The sequence below is a fragment of the Anopheles funestus genome, chromosome 2RL (genome assembly GCF_943734845.2).
Source record: "Anopheles funestus chromosome 2RL, idAnoFuneDA-416_04, whole genome shotgun sequence".
NCBI lineage: Eukaryota > Metazoa > Arthropoda > Insecta > Diptera > Culicidae > Anopheles > Anopheles funestus.
Genome location: NC_064598.1, coordinates 49,040,474 through 49,064,505, shown reverse-complemented (window position 1 = coordinate 49,064,505; position 24,032 = coordinate 49,040,474). Strand labels below are relative to the sequence as shown.

The 24,032-nt window shown below is 39.3% G+C and overlaps 2 protein-coding genes across 6 annotated transcripts in view; both read right to left on the bottom strand.

Moving 5' to 3' along the window:
- LOC125761236 (N-acetylglucosaminyl-phosphatidylinositol de-N-acetylase) overlaps positions 1–24,032 on the bottom strand; it is an 86,761-nt gene that overhangs the window by 51,211 nt on the left and 11,518 nt on the right. The gene's annotated exons all lie outside the window — the stretch shown is intronic.
- On the bottom strand, positions 253–23,596 carry LOC125761238 (phosphatidylinositol transfer protein alpha isoform). 5 transcript variants are annotated; one of them, XM_049422178.1, is made up of 9 exons: positions 23,397–23,596; positions 21,950–22,114; positions 14,951–14,981; positions 7,962–8,073; positions 7,669–7,820; positions 6,717–6,794; positions 4,208–4,317; positions 3,955–4,134; positions 253–3,865 (listed from the first exon to the last, which is right to left on the bottom strand). In XM_049422178.1, exons 2-9 carry the CDS (start codon positions 21,964–21,966, stop codon positions 3,727–3,729), a joined length of 819 nt encoding a protein of 272 aa, XP_049278135.1. In that variant the 5' UTR covers positions 21,967–22,114; positions 23,397–23,596; the 3' UTR covers positions 253–3,726. The 5 variants fall into 5 exon arrangements, with proteins under 5 accessions (XP_049278135.1, XP_049278134.1, XP_049278138.1 ...); XM_049422177.1 differs by lacking the exon at positions 6,717–6,794 and adding an exon at positions 5,552–5,629 and having other exon boundaries at positions 23,397–23,595; XM_049422181.1 differs by lacking the exon at positions 6,717–6,794 and adding an exon at positions 5,552–5,629 and having other exon boundaries at positions 21,950–22,111; positions 23,397–23,595.

Here is a 24,032-nt window from a genome sequence, read left to right as displayed (position 1 = left end):
TGTTTTTTTGTGTGTTTCGTCTAGACCTGCTGTCTTCTGTGCTGATGCATTCGATTCTAGAATTTAACAATATACGAGCTATCTCATACCTATTTTTTTTTCGTTAAATATTTAATGTAGAGTTGACTGTAGCGCGTTTCGTGTTTCTGGCGTTTCGCGTTTCGCTTTATAAGGGTAAATTTGATTTACCTATTGAAATATTGAAACGATTATACATTTTCACATTTGTGTTCATCTTTGTGTTCGTTTGAAGGGCATTCATCTTCGTTTAAGAGTGGTTTTGCGGGAGCGGGATTTTACCACTTTACCAGAGTAAATAACTTCCAATTACTGAACAGTACTGTGATTTTGTGAATGTGAACGTTTACATTTGTTTACATGAGAGTGCATGAGTGTGTAAATACTTTGTAGTTTCAATAATCCACGGATACATTTTTATACCGTGGAAAGAAGACTATAAACCGAGCTTTCCGTACCTTTTAAATGCTTCAGTGCTACTTTTGAGCTTTTATTTGAAGTCTTTTGTGGTGAATTTGTGTTGTGTGTGTGTGTGTGTGTTAGGATACATACGAGAGGGGGATAGGTTAGGAGTATACTGTTTAAATATCTATTAGTTACAACGAATTTTGTAATAGCGTGTTTAGAAAGGACGGCTCCGGCAAAAGATTGCTAAAGTGAACAGAACATTTTTTTAAAGTAGAACGAGAAATTTATTCTTTTCAGGGAGAGAAAAAATCAAACAAACATAAGGCGTACGATATTATTCAACACTCGAATCCTTGCCGGTTGAATCGCATCTCAAAGTATCGCAATATTATAAGGAACTTTACACTAAACCTAATTAAACTTCGATCGCATTCATCGATGGCTTAAACATAGTTCTGAAAGTATTGCATCCATTCGCTCCTTTACAGTGTCAGTTACTGACGAGACCATGTTATAAATGGTTGCAAAGTTGAATATTTGTGGATTCATGCTATTCATTCTTTATATATTGTCTTCGAACTCCATTTTTGAAAGCTTTAATAGCTGCCCGATTGTTTGTGTTTTTTCCCCCGGAAAAGAGAATTTGTTCAAGCTGCGGTTGTTGGTTTTTACGTGTATTCGTTATTTGCATTTACAAAAAAATAAGATATTTCTCTTGTAAATTGCTTTTCAAAACGGCAAAACAGATCTTAAAGAAAATTTACAAATCGGGTACGGAAACGAAGACTACAAATCAAAATACTAAATGTTGAAAGGTGTAACACAATTAAAAACGCATTAAACCTAAACCAAACTTACCTGTTCAACAACACTAAAAAAATAAATATATATAGCAAGAACGATTTAACGGATAATTAAAATATACTATTAATGATTTGCTTACATTGTAACAATGGCAGCATTTCTTATCTCATTTTGAGACAACATGTGTTTGATTCTGACATGTGTTTGGCCTGTTCTATTTCTTTGTGGCCTGTTTGCATCGTGGTTGGTAGATTCGAATGGCTGTGTTTGGCCAAAGAGAATTTAACAACCTCACGATGCAACACACGACTACCAGCCCACCCGGCCGTAGACTTGTTTCGTTGACTTTTTTTTTGTTGCTTCTGACATGTAAACAGTCTGTAACTACATTTGTGAACAGACAAAAAGGTAAAGCGTACCTAGAGTGTTATAAACACAATGTCTATATCAGCAGCACCGGTAGCAAAAATGCTGCAGGAATTCTTTTTGACCTTTTGACAATATTTTTCTATTACACATTTATGTAACCAACTGCTCTACTGCACTAAGCTTGCACGAATCATCTTACAACCTTCCGTCCGGCTAAACCATGTTTACACAGCTTTTACTACTTTGTCATCCTACATTCTTGCCTACCATACTGCACTGGATCATACGATCATGATGATCAGCAGATGCGCTAGTGCTTTCGGTCACAATTTCTGCTTTATTTGGTCGGTTGGGATCCTCCAACAGTTCCACAGCGGTAATTTAAATGTAATGCATTTTGTACTTTTCCAACATGCACACACACAACTGCTTGTTTGCGAAACTGATTGCGAAAAACCGAACAGAACAGAAAAATCGCTGCATTATGGAGACGCATGGTGCTTTTTGAATGAATGTGTTTTTTTTTTGCTCTGACCGATCGACTACTTACTATATGTATCGTGTGTGTTTTTTTTTCCTTCTTCCGTGGGAACTGGGTATGCATGGGTGTGTGGTTTTGCTTTGCATCGAGTAGTGTTGTCTTCGCTTGCAAAATGCAATAAAGTGCATATATTTGTTTCTTTCGCTAAAAGTTTTGCGCCGCTCCCGGCGTTTGTGCCCAGCCGGATGTTTCAGATTTTTTTGTTTTGTTTTTCTTCAAATGGTGTTTTATTGAACTTCCGTTTCACCTTTCCTTGCTCATCTGTGTTTTTCTTCTTCTTCTTCTTCTTCTTCATTTCATTTCGTAATTTCCTTTCCTCTGTTTCACTCTGCACTCTGCATATTCTCCAATGGCATTCAACTCGTTGCGTTTACTAACGTGCTTCGCAAATGGAAAATAGGCTTCGCAATTTGGGGAGCATTTAAAGGTAGCAGCCATGTGCCTATATAGCAGTTATTTGTTTTGTTTTGTGGTGCTCGTTTTGCAATGTTTGTTATCCTTGTCTATTAAGTTTATCACTAGCGCAAGTTGTCGCCCGGTGAAGAGGATGGGAGCAGTTTGTAAGAACCCACACTGGTCTTGCATCGTATGTTCCAAGGTATTCCAGTACGCTGCATGTGTTCTGTTTTTGTTTGTTTGTTTGTTTGTTTGTTTACAGCCTCCGTATGTTCGGTCTGTATTTGGGGTACGTGTTGCCTGTTGCATCGGAGCTACATATGGAGGTGTTTTTTTTTATTTTCTTGCCGTATATTGCTTAACCCGCTGCGATTTTGCCGCTATGTGGTGGTGGTGGTGGTATATAGGATAGATTTGTTGGCTATCCCTTAAATGGTTTCATACATCACATTTCCTACTCCGCCTTCTCCTTTTGCACGGATTGCGAACACTAGCCCTTTCTTGTTTATTGCAATTTATTCGGTTACTCTGCATTCTATTCGTTAACATTAGGTATAGTTTTGCTTTTGCGAATGTTATGTTCTGCTGCCTTCTAGCGGGTACGTGCTGTTGCACATGCGTGAATTTAGTAATTGTCTACTGTTTTTGCTTATGCTATTACAATATGTCTTGCACTATTTTTTTCTGACTCTTTTCTGGCATTCCTACTGCACTTACACACATACACCCATCTGCACACCGTCCTCTGTTTTGCCTCTTTCATCTTACTGTTAGCATTGTTTTGTTGATGTCCCCCCAGTTTTGCTTTTTTGCATTTAACACCACCATAATTTCTAGTTCCCTTTCCCCTCACTACCTCTCTCTTCGTCTCTTCGTCTCCTTGTCTCTATCTCTCTTCCTTGCTTGGTTTGCGGTCGAGAGAAAGAACACAAAAAAAAACAATTCTCAAAAAAAAAAAACTTATAATGAAAACCGAGCAAAAAATAAACACTCTTCAACTTCCTACCCATATTACACCGGTACGACCACTTGGCGCTTGGAAGCGGAATGAAAGGGGAAGGGGTAAATGGCAAAAAACCCTATTCTGTTCCTCTTCAAACATCCACACCTGCACCAATAATGCCGGTTTGCTTCCACTTTTTAGCTCACAGCTCACAGCAGACGGTGATCGGACCGGAGTGGACGATGATCTAGTCACTTTCGGCACGCATACCACGCACCTCGCCGACGTGGCGCTGCTTGTCCAGCTCCTCTTTGGTTTTATCCTCCAGCTCGCGGATATCCTGCATGGTTAGCCCATGCCAGCTGTCCATCCAGCAGAACACTTGCCTACGGAGGTAAACAAAATATGAACTTGCGTTAGCGCACGAAGCTTTTAAATGTTTGTGACCCATCGGGTAACATAAATTCCTCCCTACCGGTGGAATATGGTGAACAGTCTCCGCTCGGACTTTTGGATGAAGTTCTCTATTCTGGATTGCAGTCCGAACCATTTGAACTCGCAGGTGACCAGCTTGTAGCAGGTCATTACTGGCGTCACGCTCTTTCTCCATTCCGGTCCGACAAGCGGGCCACGTCCAGTTTTCTTCGACTTGAACCTACGGTGAACAGACGGGAACGATCACAGCCATGAATAGGGGGTTAGAGTATTGCAACTAGTACTACACTTACTTCGTGGGATCCTCCGTCTCTTTGTAATCCGTCTGCGAGACGGGATCGTTTGCGATGTCGATGTGGACTACGTCACGTTGCTTTAGCTTTTCTGGCGTCAACTCGTGAGCCTTTAGCAGGAGAAAGGATTTTGGTTTCGTGCGCGTACGAACAGTTGGGTTAGCAGGATGGACGCAGATAACGGTGACATTGATTGCGTGTGGCAAGAGAACGATTAATTTAACAAAAAAATACACACACGGCGAGCACACACACACACGTTGTGGTGGATTGTGGCGTGTATACGTCAGCAATGGACACATGGTGTTGTATTGTATACAGGAGAGATAGAGAGAGAAAAAGTACAATTAGTTTCCAAAAAAGCACTAACAGCTGTGGAAAAAGAAGCATTTATTAACATCAAGACACACAGACGAAAATTGTTGTTTTTAATATTTAATTTGCTTGCCTAAGAAACATACATTCACTTCAAAGCCATCATTACTGACCATTCTAAAGTCACAAAACACAACAGCAAAAATCACTCAAAATGTTAATTGATTCAATATTCGTTCGGTGAATATTAGCTGGATAAATGCTATAAAGCTTAAAAAACATACTTTTAAAGAAACAAACACTAAAACAAACATCACAGTTCGTGAAATTCTTTTTTGCACTAATCAGCTAATAATTTAAATGTACTAATTCAATGTAAGTTGCATTTTAATTTTTAAAGCCTATCGATTAATACCGTTGACTCTTATTCATAGTGTTGCACATTTCTTGGAACTGTAGTGTTCCTAAAGTATAATGCTAAACCACAGGTGACCGCAACTTCGAACAAATTCTAAATAAAATTCTGAAATGGCACTTGACCATCAGCCATCCTCGTAGAAGCCGTCTTTTAAATAATTCGTCTGCGTGGATTGAAAAAGTCTAATAAGTTATTACATGTTAGGCAATTTTTTTCAATTACATTTCTAACTCCACCCATAATAAAACGCAACGTTCAAGAGAACATATTAAAACCTCTCTCTCTCTCTTCTTGGCTTTAACGACCTTACAGGTCACGCCGGCCATTTATGGCTTACTAGACTTATTTTTACCACGTAGCCGGATAGTCAGTCCTTGCTACGGGGGGACGGTCCGGATGGGATTTGAACCCGGTCCGGCCGTGTGGACTGGCGCCGTTTATCACATGCACCATCGGGCCGCCCCTAATGTTAATATTAAAACCTAATGTAATTCAATTTACGCTGTGTGTCTATAGATGGCCAGGAACAAAGTGTGGTATCACTAAATTCACATATCCTTACGATAAAGTGGTTTACTACTGTGCAAACGAAGCGTACGGACAACACTCACATTAGGCTGATCGCCGGCATCGGCGACGTGTAATGATTCGATACAGATGATAAAATTATCCTTCATGTAGCCAGGATTCTGAAGCCGGTAGCCCACGTGTAAATGCAGAGTTGGTGATGATGTTTGGTGTGACAATGCCAGCAGAAGGTGGTGGTGGTGGTGGTGGTAGCGGAGACGATGGTTTTTTTGCGTAGGACATGTGTTTCGCACGCGTAGCATAGCACGATCGTGTATGTGTGCGCCGGTGTGTGGGAAACACACCACGTGGTATAGGGTAGGTGACCGGAGCAAAGGCGTATATTGGTGTTCGATGTTTTTTTTTGCAGGTAGGCGCGCGAAGCGTTTTCCATCGTGGGCAGATATAAACGGGAATGTGGTTGTGCATGAGAGTGAACATTTACATTGCGTCCAGGACGAAAGGTTAATCCGATCCATCGTGAAAGCCCGCGGGGAGGTCAGAGATCGGAACGGATCGTACCCAAAAGATCCAACATACATTCGGCGTAAGCGTATTTGCGTGGGATGGGGATAGCAGGATGTATTTCCCATCGTCAGCAGCATGTGCAGAGCGTACATTACAAGGATAATAGCAGGCGAACGGTAGTAATATTTTTAGCGAAATGAAATGACACCCGGATAGTTGCCATGAAAAGTATGATACGATTGTTTTCCGTATTCCGGAATTGCAGCACGCAAAAAAAACATGAAATGCCAATGGTTTGTTTAACGATATTAATTTTACATTTTCATACAGATTTGCCATGCGATCGTTTGTTTAGTTGGTTGATATTTAAAAAAAAATCACGTAAAACGATATGGTTCATCCATTTAAATTCGTCCAACAGCAGCAGTATCATTCCAGTTACGAGAGCAGCATGTAAAGAGATTTTATAACAAACAAAAAAACAACCAACAAAATAACGAAATAAAAACATGGAACACATGCCAGGGGACAGCAAAAATGTAATCAAACGTAATAAACGAAAAACAATTCAAAAAAACAAAACCATGATGCACATTTTAAAAAGTAGGAAATGTGATAGGTGAAATGGAACCACAGGAAAGATGGGTGAGAGTTGAAGGTGATAAAAATTGAAAATAAAAAAGAGAGCAAAAAGAACATAACATTAGTTCACACCAAATCCATTTCAACCGCTTCACTTACGTTCTCGAGATCGTCGTCACCATCGATACTGTACGTCTCGATCGTGATGGTCATCTTCTCCTTCATCCAATTGGGATTCTACAGGGATTTTTGTTTTGGAATCATCATTCGTGAGAGAAAACATTAATGTGCTACATTCAATTTATCCTTAGCCTAACGGTTCGAGACTGACTATTTTAAACTATTTAACAAACGGTTTGAAAACGTACCGTAGAACTATATGAACGAACGACAAGAATGTTAATCTCTCCTATTGGTTGTGAGTATGACATGCTCATCCGCTAGTCTACCCAAATCCATTGAAATGAGAAGGTAAATAGTGAGTGTTAAAAATAGCACTAACTTAATTGGAAGCTTTATCCTTTTCGATTCTTTTTTTCTCCTCTCTCTACAATCGGTTCACACTATTTTGATATTTCCTTCTCGAAAAAACACAAAAAACAAAAAGGCATGAAGGACAACGACGACGATACGACGATCGACAGGGCAACACCGGATACGTTTGGAGTCGAAATCGAATCGAAACATACATCGGGGTCAATTTCCGGAACAAAGTCTATATCCTTTTGGGACTAAAACCTGCGTCATCATCATCATCAAATTTTCCACTGCTCCGATGGCTCGGATGTTTGGAATTCGAATGATAGAGAAGAGAATTCGATGATGATAACCACCGTTTGTGCAGCAGCAACTTTCATATTCAAGTTATTTAAAACGTTTTCGTTCGTTCTCACTATAATGTGTGGTTCGATTCATCTCGATTCGTTTTCGTTACCGGGACACCGACGTGTTTACGGGGACGACTTTTTTTCTTCATCCATAACAGGACACTTCTACACCAAGGTCTAATGCTTTATCGACCGAGATCGATGCTAAACCAGGTCGTGAGAGAGAGTCCTTTTCTTCTTCTTGCACAATTCGGGTTTCATTTGTTGGCCTACGGTTGACTTACGGTTATGACTGTCCGGCAGTACGGATATGCATTCCAGGCTTCCTCGTGCACTTCTAGCGATCCCTTCGGTGCAAGCAGCCGGATAAAGGCCGGGACCTTGGAGGCCAAATGATAGATTTTGTACGTATACTGACCGGAATTGTACTTTCCACCTGAAAACGGACGAGAACGATGTGATGTGGAAGCATGAAAATGTATATGGAGATGATAAGTACAAACCATTATCGATTCAATGCGTACATATATAGTGAGGGTAATAGTTTACAAAGCGTTGAGGCTGTGTACCTACTTACCAAGCAGTGGATAGTTGTCGAAAGGCTCATTTTTCAGCACCTCAATACCTTCCCCACCACCGGTTTCATTTTTAGACACTTCCGCCACGCAGTACAGCTGTGCTACTTGGTACTGTTAGGAAGAAAAGAAAAGGGGGAAAAAACAATCAAAAATTAAAATATAGATGCTGGAATTCAATCCAATTCTTTTACCCATTGTCCATCAATCATAGAGATCGTTACAGAACTTCGATAGCTTTAAAACCACAAAAAGAATCATCCCCCGGTTTTTTTATCTCCTCGATGGGAGTGGAAGTAATAAATCTATTTGATTTTCTTCTTATCACTTCTTATATAAATCATGCCATTCAGGAAAGGATGTTCTTTTTTCCCGATCGGTTATGCCTAGTATCATCATGAAAAGCATGATTTATGAACAATTATCAAATGAACTGTGCAAAACATCACCCTCCACCCACCAACCAAACGGATCCCATTAAAAACCGATTGCACTGAGAGTGGATCATAAGGGGTGAACCATAAAACATTGACGTAGGCTAAAGGTCTAGAGACGGACAGGGGCATCATAAAGATTCACATGCCAGCAACAAAAAAAGAAGAGATTTGCGATGGTTGTACTTAACCCTCTCTACTTAATGGACGTTTATGTGTTTTTGGTGTTTGGATTTTGCAGCATTAAGCACGAAATGAAACGACTTCATAAACATGCTTCCACCAATTTACGCCAAGGTCTAAACGAATAATTGTATAGTAAGCTCCAATTTCAAAGAAACTCTTTTTTTCTTCATATTTAGTTAGTTAACTTATAATGCAACATTACAACCACTATTCAACTTGATGATCCAACTTACTCCAGCCATACTACTTACTATACGTCAGTAAAAAAGGCCACTATGTTGCATTATTAGCTACGCAAATTAAGACCTATAGACGAGAGAACCTTACTACTACTACTGCTACGCAAAACAGCAAAAGATTGATCACCTTTTCCTGTGCATATCTGGTAGAACAATTAAAAACTCCATCTATCAGTTTTACACGGCAATGTGTAGTACATAACTTTTTGGAAGCGCTTGCCTTTATACCCCACATTGTCACTGCCACTGCCAGATTACGGAACTGTAGCCCGGCAAAAAAGGAAACTCTCTGTTAGTGACACTAGTTGGCCCATTGATGCTGCTGTAGTGAAACTCGTTTACAGCTTCCCGTGGTGAAAACGGGTTCTCCTCTTTTGCTTGTCTCATGCCTGGAGTTAGTGTATGCTGCAAATGGAACACGAGCGTACGAGATCCTATAATTATTAAACTTCAACCTTACCGGGGTTGTGCTTTCATGCTTCATAACTTTCTTTACTTTATAGTAATCAAAGGCGTCAAGCTGGCAAAGAGATTTTTACCGTTTTGCACATTGTAACATCGTTCAAATTGTTATTTAAATTATCAAGTTGTTGAATCAAAGAGACGTATAAAATTTGAAATTAATAGTTGAAAACTATTTAAATTATAAACAGCTTGAGGTAACTGTCCGGACGCGTTGAAAGTATGTCCGATATTACAAAGAATCTGGAAACAGTAACATCATCATCTAGTTCCTATATTCCATGCATACAAAGCTGGCGGTATACGTCAATTCATCTCATTTTAAATTGGATATTGGAGAAGATTGGCGCCAAGTGTAGCCTTTCGTATGTTGTTGTTTTCTCCCATTCGGTCCTGTAACAATATATTACTCTCCAAATCCAATATCCTGTTTCCGGTTTCAATAGCCTTGGGAAGGAATTTTCTAATTTTGTGAGTATATATAAGAATTTATGTCTTATTACAGTGTTTTAAATCACAAAATAATATGACAAAGTGAAAAGTATAATGAATAAATTACAAACATACAAAAAGATATGATAATTATTTACGCACTTATAAACGTACTTTATACGAAAAGTTCCATTCTTTCACGAAAAATGTTATAATTAGCAAGCAACGTTATCAACTCCAAGGCTTTTAACTATACGTTCGCACTGAGTCTGTTCCTTCGCACCGATATGCTTGCACAATACTTATGCCAGTGTGTTAATCAAGCTAAAAATAACTACTTTCATTTAAGAACTACCATCTTGCATGACGTTTTATTCAGGATCCAGATACATTGGGGAGATAGGAGGATATAATGCAAGAGTAGAAAAAATGGGGAAAAAAAAGTTAATTATGTACTACACCAAACACTAACGATCTTAGAGATCGTTTACCCCACCGAAAGGACCTACTTTCCCACCACCACCATCACGGAACATGAAAGCATTCATAAGTGTTTGTAAGTGTCGAATCAGCACAGCTACCAGGACGACGATGACGACGTGTTCAATCACGACAATTCCCTTTAGCGATTCCGGTGCCCATGACCGAGTCAATAAAAACGTTATTCCCATGCCGGCAGGCTCATTCCTTCCAAGCAACCAATGATCCACGTGGTGGTCATACATTTCAACGTAGCGCATACAAACGTTAGCAAACTTTCATTTGCAAGCAACGAAAATGTATCGGTGAGTGAGAAATGTGAGGTTTGGAAGTTGGAAAGAAAAATAACGAACACAGGAATATATGTATCAGAACGAAAAAGAAAAATAAACACATACTCTCACAAACACATTCAGACTGGTTTCGTATGGAAAAAAAAAGAAAATGTGGTGTATTATTGATTTGTTTTACTTTCGCACCTTACCCAAGCTATCAGCAGTAAGAAAGCGAATTAGTTGACGAGAAAACCCTCGCAAAACGATAGGGATTGGATGGTTTTGATTTTTGTTTAACATTAACTAACGAGAAGATAATCCACAAAGAACAAAAATCGCCATGAAAGGTGTTACTATTAAAAGAACTAAAACGTATACTGTTTGCACTCGAATGAAGGGTAGAGAACATCAAAATGGAAGCATTCGGAAAATGATCCACTACCTAATATGTTCCTTTCGTTCGGAAGTAAAAGAAAAAAAGACGAAATCACTTCAACCACGACAACCTTTTTTTACCGCAACAGTGCCGATTTCTTAGGCGTGCTGTACCGCCGCTGGATAAAGATAAGCCTCTACGATCCTTCGCTCCCTTCGGGACATTGCAAGACATTCGTACCGGGCTCAGTAAAACACGTCTTTATTGGGTCCGTTTTGGGGTTTGTTTGTTTGACTTGCGGATGAAATATTATTGCTGGGTACGTTGTTTTATTATGATTCTTCTGGTTCGCCTTTTGCACGACTGAACCATCCGTTTTTGCTTCAATGATGCTCTTCCATGCAGCAAGCAGAAGCGGAAACATGGCTTGAATATTTCATGGTGCTTTCATGCTTTCATTTTCGCGGATTCTTTCCCCCATAGACAAACGTTGATTCCGACCGGATCCTAAACATTGCTGCACCAGTCACTGAAGGATCAGTACAACATTCAATTCAATGGGAAATCGTCATCATCCTCCTTCCTAGCTTGGGTTGGAGATGGGTGGGTTCCTTCTGTCTTCACGTTAGATTCACGAGGGAGTTTGATTACAATCGGAGAGATTTTGTTACTGTTTGCCGCACTCGAAAAGGAAAATTGTTTCAAAATGTGGGAAGAAGGAAAGAATTATTACGAGTCGGTTCTATTCCCTACGTTTCATACGAGGATTTCTCAGAACATGATTACCTTTGTATACCTGCGTCAGTGATATGCTGTGATTTCGGAGTTTCGACAGAAGCGAAGAACCAAATTTCGTTGACTCTAAACGATAAAACTTCTAGTACATAGTACTTGTAACACACAGTGGAGACATTTACACCAATTCTGTCGCTTTAATATTATAATATTTTACATAATAGTCCGCTTAACGGATTAAAACCATAGGATCCTTTATCTGAAGTAGAGCAAATACTTCGGAATTTATCGGAATCCTTCGAAATGATCATGATAATTATCGTCATTACTTCATCTCAACGCGGATCTTATTACTTAATCTCAATTTGGACTTATCATGCTTCCTTGGTTCATATGATCAGGTAATATATCTTGTGGGCGGTATCAAGAACCGTAAGACCCCTATACTTGCATAGCTTTAACTGCTCTTGTGTATGGGATGGATGATGCCAAGATTCGTATTAAAACAAATGCATACACAATTGGAAAATTTCACTCGCATTCACGTCGAACTTCAAATGCAATTCTGTGCTCAGGAGGACGCGATTTACACAAATTTCCACATCGCTTTTGACTGCCTTGGAGATGCTCTTCTTTTAGCTAAATCAAATGAATTAGGGATTCCGACATAATTTCATGATTTATCCCTTATTTATCAGGACACACATGCAGTGTTAACGTTAACTCATTGACATCTCCAAACTTTTCGTGTTCCTGTGCTGCCCAAGGGCAGCGTTTTAAGTTCGATCTTTTTCCTCTTATTTGTCAATGATGTCTTTTTTATCCTTCCCATTGATAGTCATCTGTTTTTTGCAAACTGATCTCACAATTTTCTTCCTCCTTCATAGTTCCACTGCTCCTGTTTGCAACTATCCGATAAGTCTCTTTCCTACGGCTGTTTCTCCAATTTTCCCCACCTTCATATTTACAAATGCTTTGGGCTACAATTTCACGATCGATGGATGGCAAAATGGTCGAATCCGTTCAGTTCGCGATCTTAAAATGACACTTGACTCGAAACTTCTCTTTGACGTCCTCACCTCGAATTTGGTCAACTGAGCTCAACTCTCTTTCTTCTTGGCTTCACCACTTCTAAGGTCATGCTGGTCATTTCTGGCTTACTTGACTTATTTTTACCAAGTATTTGAAAAGTCAGTACTTGCTACAAGTGGACGGTTATGAATGGAGTTTGATAGCTGATCTTATCGTCTGAAATTGGCGCCGTTTATCATATACACCACCAGGCCGCCCCTAGCCCCAGCCCCTTGGAATTATTAAACGCTTATCCCACTGAGTTGTATGATCCTCTTTTATTTAGGACACTGTATGCCAGCGTTGTATTCAGACCTTCAGACATTGCCTTGACTTGCCCGAATTAAGAGGGTGCAAAAACTCTTTACAAGCATTGCAATTAGGCGCCTTCTTGGTTGCTCCAATGCTAATTTACCATCCTACTTTACACGTTGCCAAATTTTGGAGCTTCGTTCACTAGAATCTAGACGATCCTTGGTTCAAGCAGTATTTTCCTGCGGCTTGCTTCTAGGAGTTACCGGCACGTCATCCCTCCTTCCTCTCTCTTATTCCTCTTTATGTTCTGTCTCGATCCCTTCTTAAAAGCAGCAAACGATCCGATCTTAGCTTGTTTCTGGCAATTCATTGCTTTTTCTGACCATTTTGACCATTGTTTTTGTTCTTTACTGATGTTTACTTTTTCCTAATTTTTCCTTTCTATGTTCTCTGCATCTTCATTATTCTCTTCATCATTGTTTTTGTTTTCTCTTTGCTGGTTTTTCCTGGTGACTAATTTGTCTCCTTAAGTTTACTATAGTTTATAGTTTAATGGATTATTATTATATCTAGTTTTTCGTTGTACAGCCCGTGTGATTAACAATTTGTGCAATAAATAATAATCCAATACATTTAAACAAATTTTATTATATTCTCCAATTACATCAAGGCAAGATAAAAAATATCCTTTAAACGAAAAAAAATCAAACAATGTAAACCCACTGTGGGAACTTTCGCAGATGCATAGGTATGTGAATTTTCCTCCCATGAATCGCAATAGTTTCCAAGGATTAAGACTTTAATGCCGTCTCTGCACTCCATGCTCGAACGATTTTAGTGGAGGCAACATGGAGGAATAGATCCTACGGTGAAATTTGAAATTTACGAAAAACGTATATGCTTTTTTATGTACTGCGTACGCTCAGATTTACTGTTGCCATTCTGATATTCAAAAGCCCAGTTTTGTATTCAATTCCAGCTCATCCAGACGAGGTGCTGTGGAGCATTTTGAAAGGATCAAATAATAATGAGCGGTTGATTGCAGGGGATGAAAAAGAAAATATGGATAACATTTTTTCCAAGTAACCATTTCGTTTTAGTACGAAAAGTGTAGGTTAAAACTTTCCAAAAGTTGCACCGTATGTTGTTCGTTTTTTTTTTTTTTTTTTGATCGGTTAGAACGCTGCCGGATACGGATGCCTGGCCGTATCAAGACTTATTTTACCACGTAGCAGGATAGTCAGTCCATGCTACGGGGAGACGGTCCGGATGGGACTTAAATCCGGTCCCTGCCGTGTGGACGGGCGCCGTTTTTCACATGCACCACCGTGTTGTTCGTTTCGATTGCGCAAATTACAAGTAACCGAACAAAGAAGCAAAGTCCTGCACAGTTGAAACATAAAACACACAGAAACATAATTAATCATTAATGTTTCAACAAACTTTCAACCGCCCGAAACATGTGATTGAAACCATCCCGGGCCAACGGTGCGCCGTGTTCATGGGCATCATAATTTGCTCAAAATGTGTGCACTGAAAGCGAGAAAGAACGCCTCCTGCGAATGGCAAAAACCTAAAACCCACGCTTGTGCCGGTGGAATATCTTGTTCCACGCTGCAAAGAAATGGCACCACGTGGGAGACAGGCAGACGAAAGATTAAATGGCCACATGTCATCAGCATACCCACCAGAGCTCATCGTGGAATAAACATAGAAAAAGCATCCATTTCCCTTCGTCCTAGCTCGTTCGTCCTTTCTCTGTTTCGCAACAGGATGGAAAAAATACCTACGACTAACAGAGCAAAGTAAATGGTATGGATTTCGAATGCAGAACGGGAACGGGCCAGAAACACGAACGTGTGCGGCGAGAGGAAGGTAAAGAAACTTTTCTGTAGCTACTACTGTAAGAAGTTTTGGTTTCTCATGACAGTGGTTTTAAATATGATTAGGTTTGTGGTACGTTTCCCGATCCCGATCTGGATGATAGGTGAACCCAGTTGGATGTGCTTTAATGTTAATCAACCGAAATAAGTGGTTGGTTCTTACCTCCTCCACCGTCAGTGGTAGCGTAACTCGACTGGAATGAGATTGAAAAAAAAGAGGGAAAAACGATTAGCAAATAGTAATGGTTGTAATTCGTATTCCTAATCCAGCTATTATGTTATATGTACTTCCTTTTTTCTCCTCAATTAATAACTTTATGGTAAAGAAATAATCAATAAATTACATCATAATATCCACATCTGTAGATTCGTCTCAGCGACCGGTATCAGAACCAAATCTTGAGCAGCCATGAAATTGATCAGCTATAATAAAATCAACAACAAAACACCAATTACATAACGCCTACAACTCTCGGAGTGGCATGCATACGCACTCTTTGCCTCTCAAAACAGTGACGTCGTTGGTGGCGAAGTGTCTTGTGTTGTGAAATGGCAGCAGGCTACACTAGGAAATAATAGAACCAAAGGAGCTTTTCCGTTTCCTGCCACACAAAACTCATCACTGTTGCGAGAGAGTGAGTCACGAGCGTGAGATAAAGCACGTGAAAAAACCATTTCTCACCATGAAAGAATACAAGAGTGTGTGCGTGTGTGTGTGTGGTGAGATGCAGCGAGCATGACACCTGCTCGTGTAAATCGTGTCAACATATAAAACCATCACAACACGTGCTCGCAGCAACGGCGGTTAAGAAAATATAGAATTAGAATTAAAATTAGAAATAATTATACATTACAAATTGTCTCGATTAATTAATTGTTAATTAATAATTAATTGTTGCTATTTTACCGCCTCATTTAATTGTTATAAAAAACAATTTATTATGATTATAACCAGTGGAAAACATGCTAATGGTACAAAACTAGCTCTTTTTAAAGTAAGTCTCTACGTAAGTAGAATATTCCCCACGAATAAAAGATACCAAATGAAGGCAAAGGTGTGCCCTTCTTCAGTGGTGACAATGAATTTGCGATTATCGGTACGGCATGTTGGAACAAAACAGTTGCCCTTCCTCTAGCGGGTGCCGGCATCGGTGCAATCAAGCGAAAAAACCGAAAAGTCATTCAGGCAAAGCTCTAGGAAGAGAAAAAGATAACATTCTTCGGCAAAAAGGGGTTTCTTTTTGGGAAATAAAACCAACCAGCCGAGCGGCTAAGGGTGTAAGGACAAGAGCAGAAAAATAAAAAAATAAAATAAAACTGAATCATCATCATCACCTCACGTGGTGCCTCAAATCGATAGTAATAATACGCTGGCGGTGCGCGTTTGTGTATGTACTAATGGAAAGGTATGTACGTATGATATTTTTTTGGGGGTTTATGATTTCGTGTTATCAATATCCATACTCTTATCGAACAGTGTGTTGCGTAACATTACATACATGGGCATAGAATGACCGTTTTCCGAAAGCCACCATTCCCCGGTATGTGAGCTAAAAAAAATCAAACCTTGATATTAAACGAATTTTTTAAATAATTTTCAAACAACTATTATTGATAAAAAAACGTAGTGTTTGGCCTGCTCATAATTCATAATTTGCATAAAAGTGAATTAAACACCATTCGTAATCATTTATAAATGTATCGGCAAAAGTGATCTTGAAAATTAGAATACATTTTCGATCTTGATGAGTTTGGTTTGGTGAGAACCAATCCCCCGCAACAGTGGATTGCCCTTAATTGGTTCATTGTGGAGCGTTTTTTTTCTACGCTATCGCACAACATGAAAACTATTATCATTACAGTGTGAACGTGCATTCGTGGCCGTTTCAAAGTTCGATGAATTGAATCATAATGTTAGAAACAAATAGTAAATGCGTGCACAGCAAAACAAGAGCACGTATGCCGTATAAACGTCCCGCTGACGATGGTTCACAAGCAAAATCGTACGAATTTCGTTTTATGACGTTTGAAATCGTGTTGTCCTCACGGGCACACCAACATTGTGGCGTGGGCAATGTGTGTTAATGCCCCCCACCGCCCAGCAGCACCCGACCCGACGATGCCATACAAATGTGCTTTTAAGTTTTCTCCACAACACCACAAATCGCAAAACACTGCGCCAACATGTCGTCAATGCGTTCATGGACAGAAGCGTTATCCTCGAAAGTGGTTGTCATTAAGCTAGCGCGAATTATTACTCCTCCGGTCTCGCAGCAACGAATTTGAAGGCACTTTTTGTACAGCTCAAGCCTTTCAACAATGTTTTATATAATCTCTAAACGGTTTTTTATTCGTTCAGCAACCCACCTCATTCATCTTCGGTAAGCCACGTTCCGAAGAGTGAAGAGAAGTGTACTCGAAAAAAGTAACGAGAGGAAAAAGAGTTGTTACAAGGTAAAGGTTTTCCCGTCTTACAACAAAACCATACCAAGGGGTATAAGATAATTGTATTTTCGACCATTTGGTTCGGATTGACATTGACCACTACATGACAGTGACCTCCCAAACCATGTGTTGTCAAGTGTACGCACAAATAAAGCCTAATAAATTACTTTTGCTTTTGCAGCAAAATTTAATAATATTTTTTTATTTACTTTCTACTTTGCCTAGAGTAAGCCAAGCGATAGAGTAGGTATTCTACAAAAAGATTATTCCACAAAAAAGCCACAAACTTCCGAATACAAAATTTCCAAAAGAATCTAAATAACAAGCAGTAGAAATCACTTCCAAAATATTCACCCGACTGAAATATAGCAAAAAAAAAGTTGTTACCTTCAATTGAATAATTAATTGAGTGTAGGGGTCAGAGGTATGTTGCTCATGAGTCGAAACGAAGCTAAGACGAAAACCGGCGATTAGTGCAACATTATACGCAACCACACAGACACAGTTCGACTCATGCATGTAAATAAACCCGAGCTGGGAGCTCAATTAACCTTCGCAGTAGCAATAGGCAGCAAGATTAATCGATCGTGCCTGTTCGGAACGTAGCTAAAAATGTGCGATTTTATAGAAGAGATATTCCAGCACCAGTCGGTCATAAGTCAAAGTTTCAGTATCATTCAAATCAAGTTTTCTACCGCGTCAGCGGCTCAATGACTCCTATCACTATTTTGAAGGTGCTTATAATTGCATAAATGGCCGGAAGTTTCATGAGCACCGGTGCTGTTTGGAGCGTTGTCATACAAGGCGCTAATCTTTACAGTGTTCGTGACTAATTGTGAAGCTGCTTTACAAGATGGCAAAGCAACGCAAATGTAAATTAACACATCGAAACATTGATCATTGGAATTTGATAGTTGCGGTAGCTTCTGAGAACTTTCGATTCTTAACTCAAGGCCATCTCACCTGTGTGAATGATAACGCGAAACAGATAGGCTTATCATAATAAGAGTTTCCACTTCCTCTTTCTAAACCATCTATCACAAAGGCATGCGAACAAATGTTTAAACAAATGCCGAAATATTTACGCTCCTGTGCAATATCTGATTTACTTTCGACTACGAAGAACAAACAGCATTTGTAGATTATTTGCTTGGTCCGTTTGGATTCTTAGTGCTTAATTTCCATTTGATTGGGGACGTGTAAGTTTACATATTACAATTAGCTAAATTTGGACGATCTCACAGTATCATGATACCGTGTTACACATTATACGTCGAATATTGTGGATCGAATTTCTTCTGGCTCTCGTCATTAATGCCAGTCCATTGAGCAACGAAGTAAAAAAAAGTCACGTAATAACTCGTAAAACTAAAAAGAAAAAGGAAAATAATATCAGCAATATAATTTTACAGCTTTTGCCGAAGATATAAAACACCTCTATTAGAGTTATTATTACACGATTGCATTGCAGAATTCCAATTCTATCTTGTGGGTTTTACGGTCTCGATTAAAGGTGAAGAGAACAATTTCCGGCCATTTGATATGTTGTATTTTTTGTTGTTTACAATACAAAATATCTACACTAGCTATAGTGTGTAGCAAATAGTTCGTTCAAAATGTGTGCTCGTCACACCTTTTTCAACGTGAGAAACTTGCACCTTTCATAACGAAACCCTAGACCTTCTCCAACCGATAAATTAATCACTAAATCCAACTCGAACTTATCAGCCACGCCGTCGTACGGTGTTGTGTGTGTGTGTGTGTGTAGTACATTAGCCGGTGCCGATAAATGCTTTCGCACCAGCCCACAGCCTTGTGTCACAATGTTAACAATATGGATGGTGTTATCGCAAAATAAACCACGCCACGTAGATGATGGAGGACAAAACCGAATTATTACAGTACCTTCTCTATTTCCTGATAAGCCTGTCTGCCGCATGTTTTTATTGGTGCGGTTGACCAAATGTGTGCCATTTGTTGTCGGGTTGATCGTATATGGTGGCGTGGTTGGAATCACCACTGACTGACCGACCAGGACATACTATTTACGAAAGGGCAAATAAGTCAAAGCTATCGGCAATTGTTTCGAAACGTTTAAACATTCTTTTCAAACCTGTGTATACCTGTGATAGTGTAACAATGGAAAGAATGGTCATTCATTCAATGCAAGAAACATAAAACTGCACGTTTGATAATTAAAATTTCAAATATGATATTTATATTCATTGCTAGCTAAACATAATAAATGTCTCGAAACAAAGAAATAAATATCATAAATATCACACACTTACATTATGTGTTTGAAAGTTCAATAAACGTATATGGATATTATATTTAAAAATGTACTCCACATTTATTTTCCGATCTTACCACCGTCATTGGCGACAGCCGATCGCCAACGGATTTCGGAAAAGAATCAGAACTTCTCAAGTATTCAAATATCAACAATGTGTAAAATTTATTCCGCTATTTACACGAACCAGCAATAAAGTCCAAATATAGCTACAATGTGTAGCAAAACTTCAACAAAGTTATCGCCGCGTACTTTGCCGTCCACTGGCAAAGAGTGTTTATTAAATGTTTATCAAACTCCAAACCCACCATGCATAATAATTTTGTTATTCTAACCAAAATCTTCATCTAACCGCTAAGATTTAATAAAGAATCCATACAATTCATAATTAACATAAACAGTGGCTCTCGCATTAATGCCATTTTTCTTTTTCTAGTTACAAACATCACGTTTATAAGCCTGCAGTTTAAGATGTCAAATAAAATAGCGCTCATAAGCGGTTTCCATTATTGAGGATATTATTTAAATTTAATTTAAAATGCTCTTCCACGGGTCAGCCGAGCTGCTGAAGCGCTTCCTCCAGGTTAAAATTAGGGAGCATTTTTGCTTCGCTGCCAATACTGCATGTTTATTTGGTTGGTTTTTTTCTTCAGCCGGATGTGTTGCTACAATGGATGCTGATTGGTTTGGCAATAGTTTCACGTGGCAAAGAACACCAAAATCAATTTCGACACAACGAACGTCGTAGTGGACCGGGGGAAACGCATCCGATACCCGGAATTATTATCGATGGCGAAAATTGCGTTTGGAAAAACCTTGACATCGACCAGCGATGATTCTTTAGTATGAACGTGTCCGATGGAATCTTGAAATGGGATAGATTATTTGAGTTTCCATTATTCGTTTCGCTAATTAATGTCAATTATGGCGCTTGTAGACTATATGACAATGCTGCAACATGTTTTTTTTTTCAATAAAAGACCATCACCTCAAGCGAATTAAAATTGATCGGTTCTATTAGAGCGCTTATGTGCAAAAACTATATTCGTCTTAAAATGGATAAACAAAAAGGAACAGTTGATCGTAACGTGTTATTCCCTTTTTGTAAAGAAAAACAGGACCCAACAGTAATCTTATCACAGTTCAACAGTGATTCACCCAGCGACCTAGAAATAAATGCTAATTGTAGTTCGTTTAATAAGCACGAGTAATCGCAAATGAGAAATAAGCATGAAAATTGCACACTGATTGAAGATTGCAACTGCGGCTAAATAATTAATTGCCGCGAAACATTCACCACAAGCGCAAGGGGATTCAGTAGGAGAAGGTAGTTAGTGTTGTTTAGTGGCCCCAGCCTATTGGCGTGAGAATCGGTCTTTTTCTTACTATGATCAATTTTCGATCGTTGACGCACTCAGGGAGCAGGATGGATGGCGGTGTGACGATCGATCGACGAAAAGAAAATGTGTTTCGGTGTTGGCCACGAAGCGATGTACCCACATATTGGGACATTTTCATCGGGCAGTGAAGGGGAAAATATCATAAAACCCAACTACGCTTGCGGTTGCGTTTCGCTATCGCTCTGATAACAATACTAGGCATATGTTAGCACCGGTTATGAACGACACAATTGCTTAAGAAGGTTTATTTTTTACACAAATTTCAATAACACTTCACTTAATGAATTGCAACACAACTCAAATAGTGCCCACACCTTCTTTCCTCAATGTTGAACAAGACCATGATAGATAATTTGTAGTATAACGCAAATCAAATATTTATAATATTTTTTCACACATTTTCAAGCACACCTCAATTAAGCATAAAATCTATTTAACAAAAGGATATGTTTTCAAACAGTTGGCGATAAAGGTTAAAAAAAATTATGTAAAATCTATACATTTTATTCTTTCTCAAATGTTCAGTATACATCGTCTAGCTCAGCAGTGAGAATAATGTACTCACTTGATGAGCTGCTCACAGCAGTTCTCTCACTTTTCAAACGTTGCTGCTCTCACCTCACGGGTTTCCCTCATTCTCTCCCGCTCAAAGTAAAACCATGTGTCAAAAATTATTGGCGGCGAAAAATCAATTTTTGCCCACCGTTTTTCTTTCGACCCACCTCCCACGCATTTCATCCTTTCCCGCTGATGGGAGTGTATGGATGTGTGGTACGCTACTATGGAAACATTTTGATTGCCTTTTCTTCCGATTAAACCACTTTTTGACCGCAATAATGATTGATTAAATTGTGACTATGTTGGCCTATTTTATGGCAGTGGAGTAGATGATTGATAGAACATCTTATAAATTTGTCAAATTGATGATTTTCTATGAAAAATAACAATAATAGATGAAGTTTCATAAGATGACTAATCTACAATGAACCAGCGTGGCACACACGTTTATGTGTCTCATACTTACAATTCTTTGATCAACATTTTGCACCTTGCTGGACACGACGGTCAGAGCTCGAGGAACGGATAATTTTCACCAAAAGCTAAGCTTTTTTTTGCACCACTCCTGTTGGAACTTTTTCCTTACTTTTGCGTGGAACACGGGAAGAACACGGAACGTGGGAATCTGCTGCTACAACAACCGAAAAATAAACACATGAAAATCAGGCAGACAATCGACGCAAGTATTCAGAAGCTGAAATGGAATTTTCACATTCCCTTCCAATGACAATGAGATACCGTAAATAAACAAACTGCTGTGGCTGCAGATGCTGCTACTGCCGTTAAATCTAAACAAGCAACCCACAACTAACACCACATTCTCGCGCACGTTTTCATTGAATTGTGTAACTGCTACACCCGAGGGTAATGAGATAATGCTAATCTTAATGAGAACACAGCCTCACAACTCGGTTGATACCCGTTGACTAAACCCCTATCTTTATCAAGCAAGCCGCGTATTGCTAGGCGTTCGTTTTGTCTACTTTCGTGTGTGCAAATCTGGCAGTCTCGCGATACTATGGTAACTAACGGATTACACCATGGGAACGCATCATCTCTAACTCTTAAGCTCCAGTGGTAGCCTCGCCCGAAAGACCTGCAGCTGACCTACTAAAGATTTTGCAAAATATACGTGTAACTCTATAACATCTGCCGTAACTTGCTTGATCAAACAAATGGTCACCCTCTTGATGATCGACAACAACCGCGCCTTCACACCACACTCTACCAAACCTTCGTTCTTTGTCGTCTTTCTCTTATTAAACTCGCGCGCGCACACACATACACAGTTTGCACATCGAACGACGTTTGTCGTGCATTGTTGTTGCGGTTTGTTGGTGTCGTCAGCAGCAGAACACTTCGACACGTAGCCCGCTTCGATACCTGCCAAGAAGGATAACCGGGAACAATGACAACACTGTTCACACTATCGTTGCGTTGGCCTTACGGAAAAGAAGTACGAGGGCCTTGTTAAAGGGTTGTCATGCAGGCGTTTCCCGATGTACATCCGGATCGATGATATTTAACATCAGAAAACTTTGTGCTTTATGTGAAACGATTCAACTATCGTTAATTTTCATGAGAGGCCACGGATAAGGATCACCATTGTTTCAAACCACTTCGAACTTAACCTCTAAAAAAAAACACTCGACCGGTTCGGGTTCCACTACTGCTGGACCGTGTGGTGACTCACGCCTTTTTTCTATCCCTTTCTTCTTTTCCTACTTGTCACTTTAATCGGATTCTTTTCACGCAAATTTGTGGTGCATTCGATCCAGTTCTTCATCGAGTATACCGGAAAAGGGGCAGCTGTGCTTCGGTTTCCGTCGAATGCGAGTATGGAAAGAATTGCGGATTTGTCGATCTACACTAGCAAGGAATTTCTTATGCCACCTGCAATGCTGCACACTTACTTAGTTTGTCCTTCGCTTTGAAGCGGAAAGACGAACACGAACTCGAACTCGAAAATTTCTTACCGCACGGTTCAATGCAACGAAATTAAATAAGATTTTTGCTGTACTTCTGCTTGATTCCACGGAATAAGCGATTAGGTCCTCTCTTTTCGCAGAGGGATTTTCAAGTGTTGAAGTATGCGAAATACTTCAGTGGAAGGTTGGGTCATTTCGAACACGTTGACAAAAGATTACAAAAAAATAATATCAAATATTTGACATAAAGGGCGCTTTGTGCAGGAATTGATTTTGCATGAAAATCTTTAATATTTTTGCAAAAGTACATATTGCCATAATTAGCTTTTTCTACGGGTTAATAATTTGATTTCAATCATGAACCGATGATTTGTCCAAAATTATATGTTATGGACTTAAAACTCGTAAGCTCTTTGGTCATTCTTTTATCTATAATTAGGTATACTATTTATTTAATATTACATTGCAGTATAATGTACGATACAAATCAAATAACGTACATTCTGTAAAGCAGTTGAAAAATAACATGAAGCTTTGATAAATGTGCTGTACAAACCTCTCCTTCAACTTGTACGTATGTCAGTTTACTGTCATAGTTGATTTTAAATTCTTGACATACCC

Excerpts from the sequence above, each read along its gene's own strand:
- LOC125761238 (XM_049422178.1), bottom strand. Across the intron at positions 7,821-7,961 it reads CGACAACTATCCACTGCTTG|GTGGAAAGTACAATTCCGGT; the intron begins GTAAGTAGGTAC and ends GTCCGTTTTCAG. Across the intron at positions 4,135-4,207 it reads GAGACGGAGGATCCCACGAA|GTTCAAGTCGAAGAAAACTG; the intron begins GTAAGTGTAGTA and ends TGTTCACCGTAG.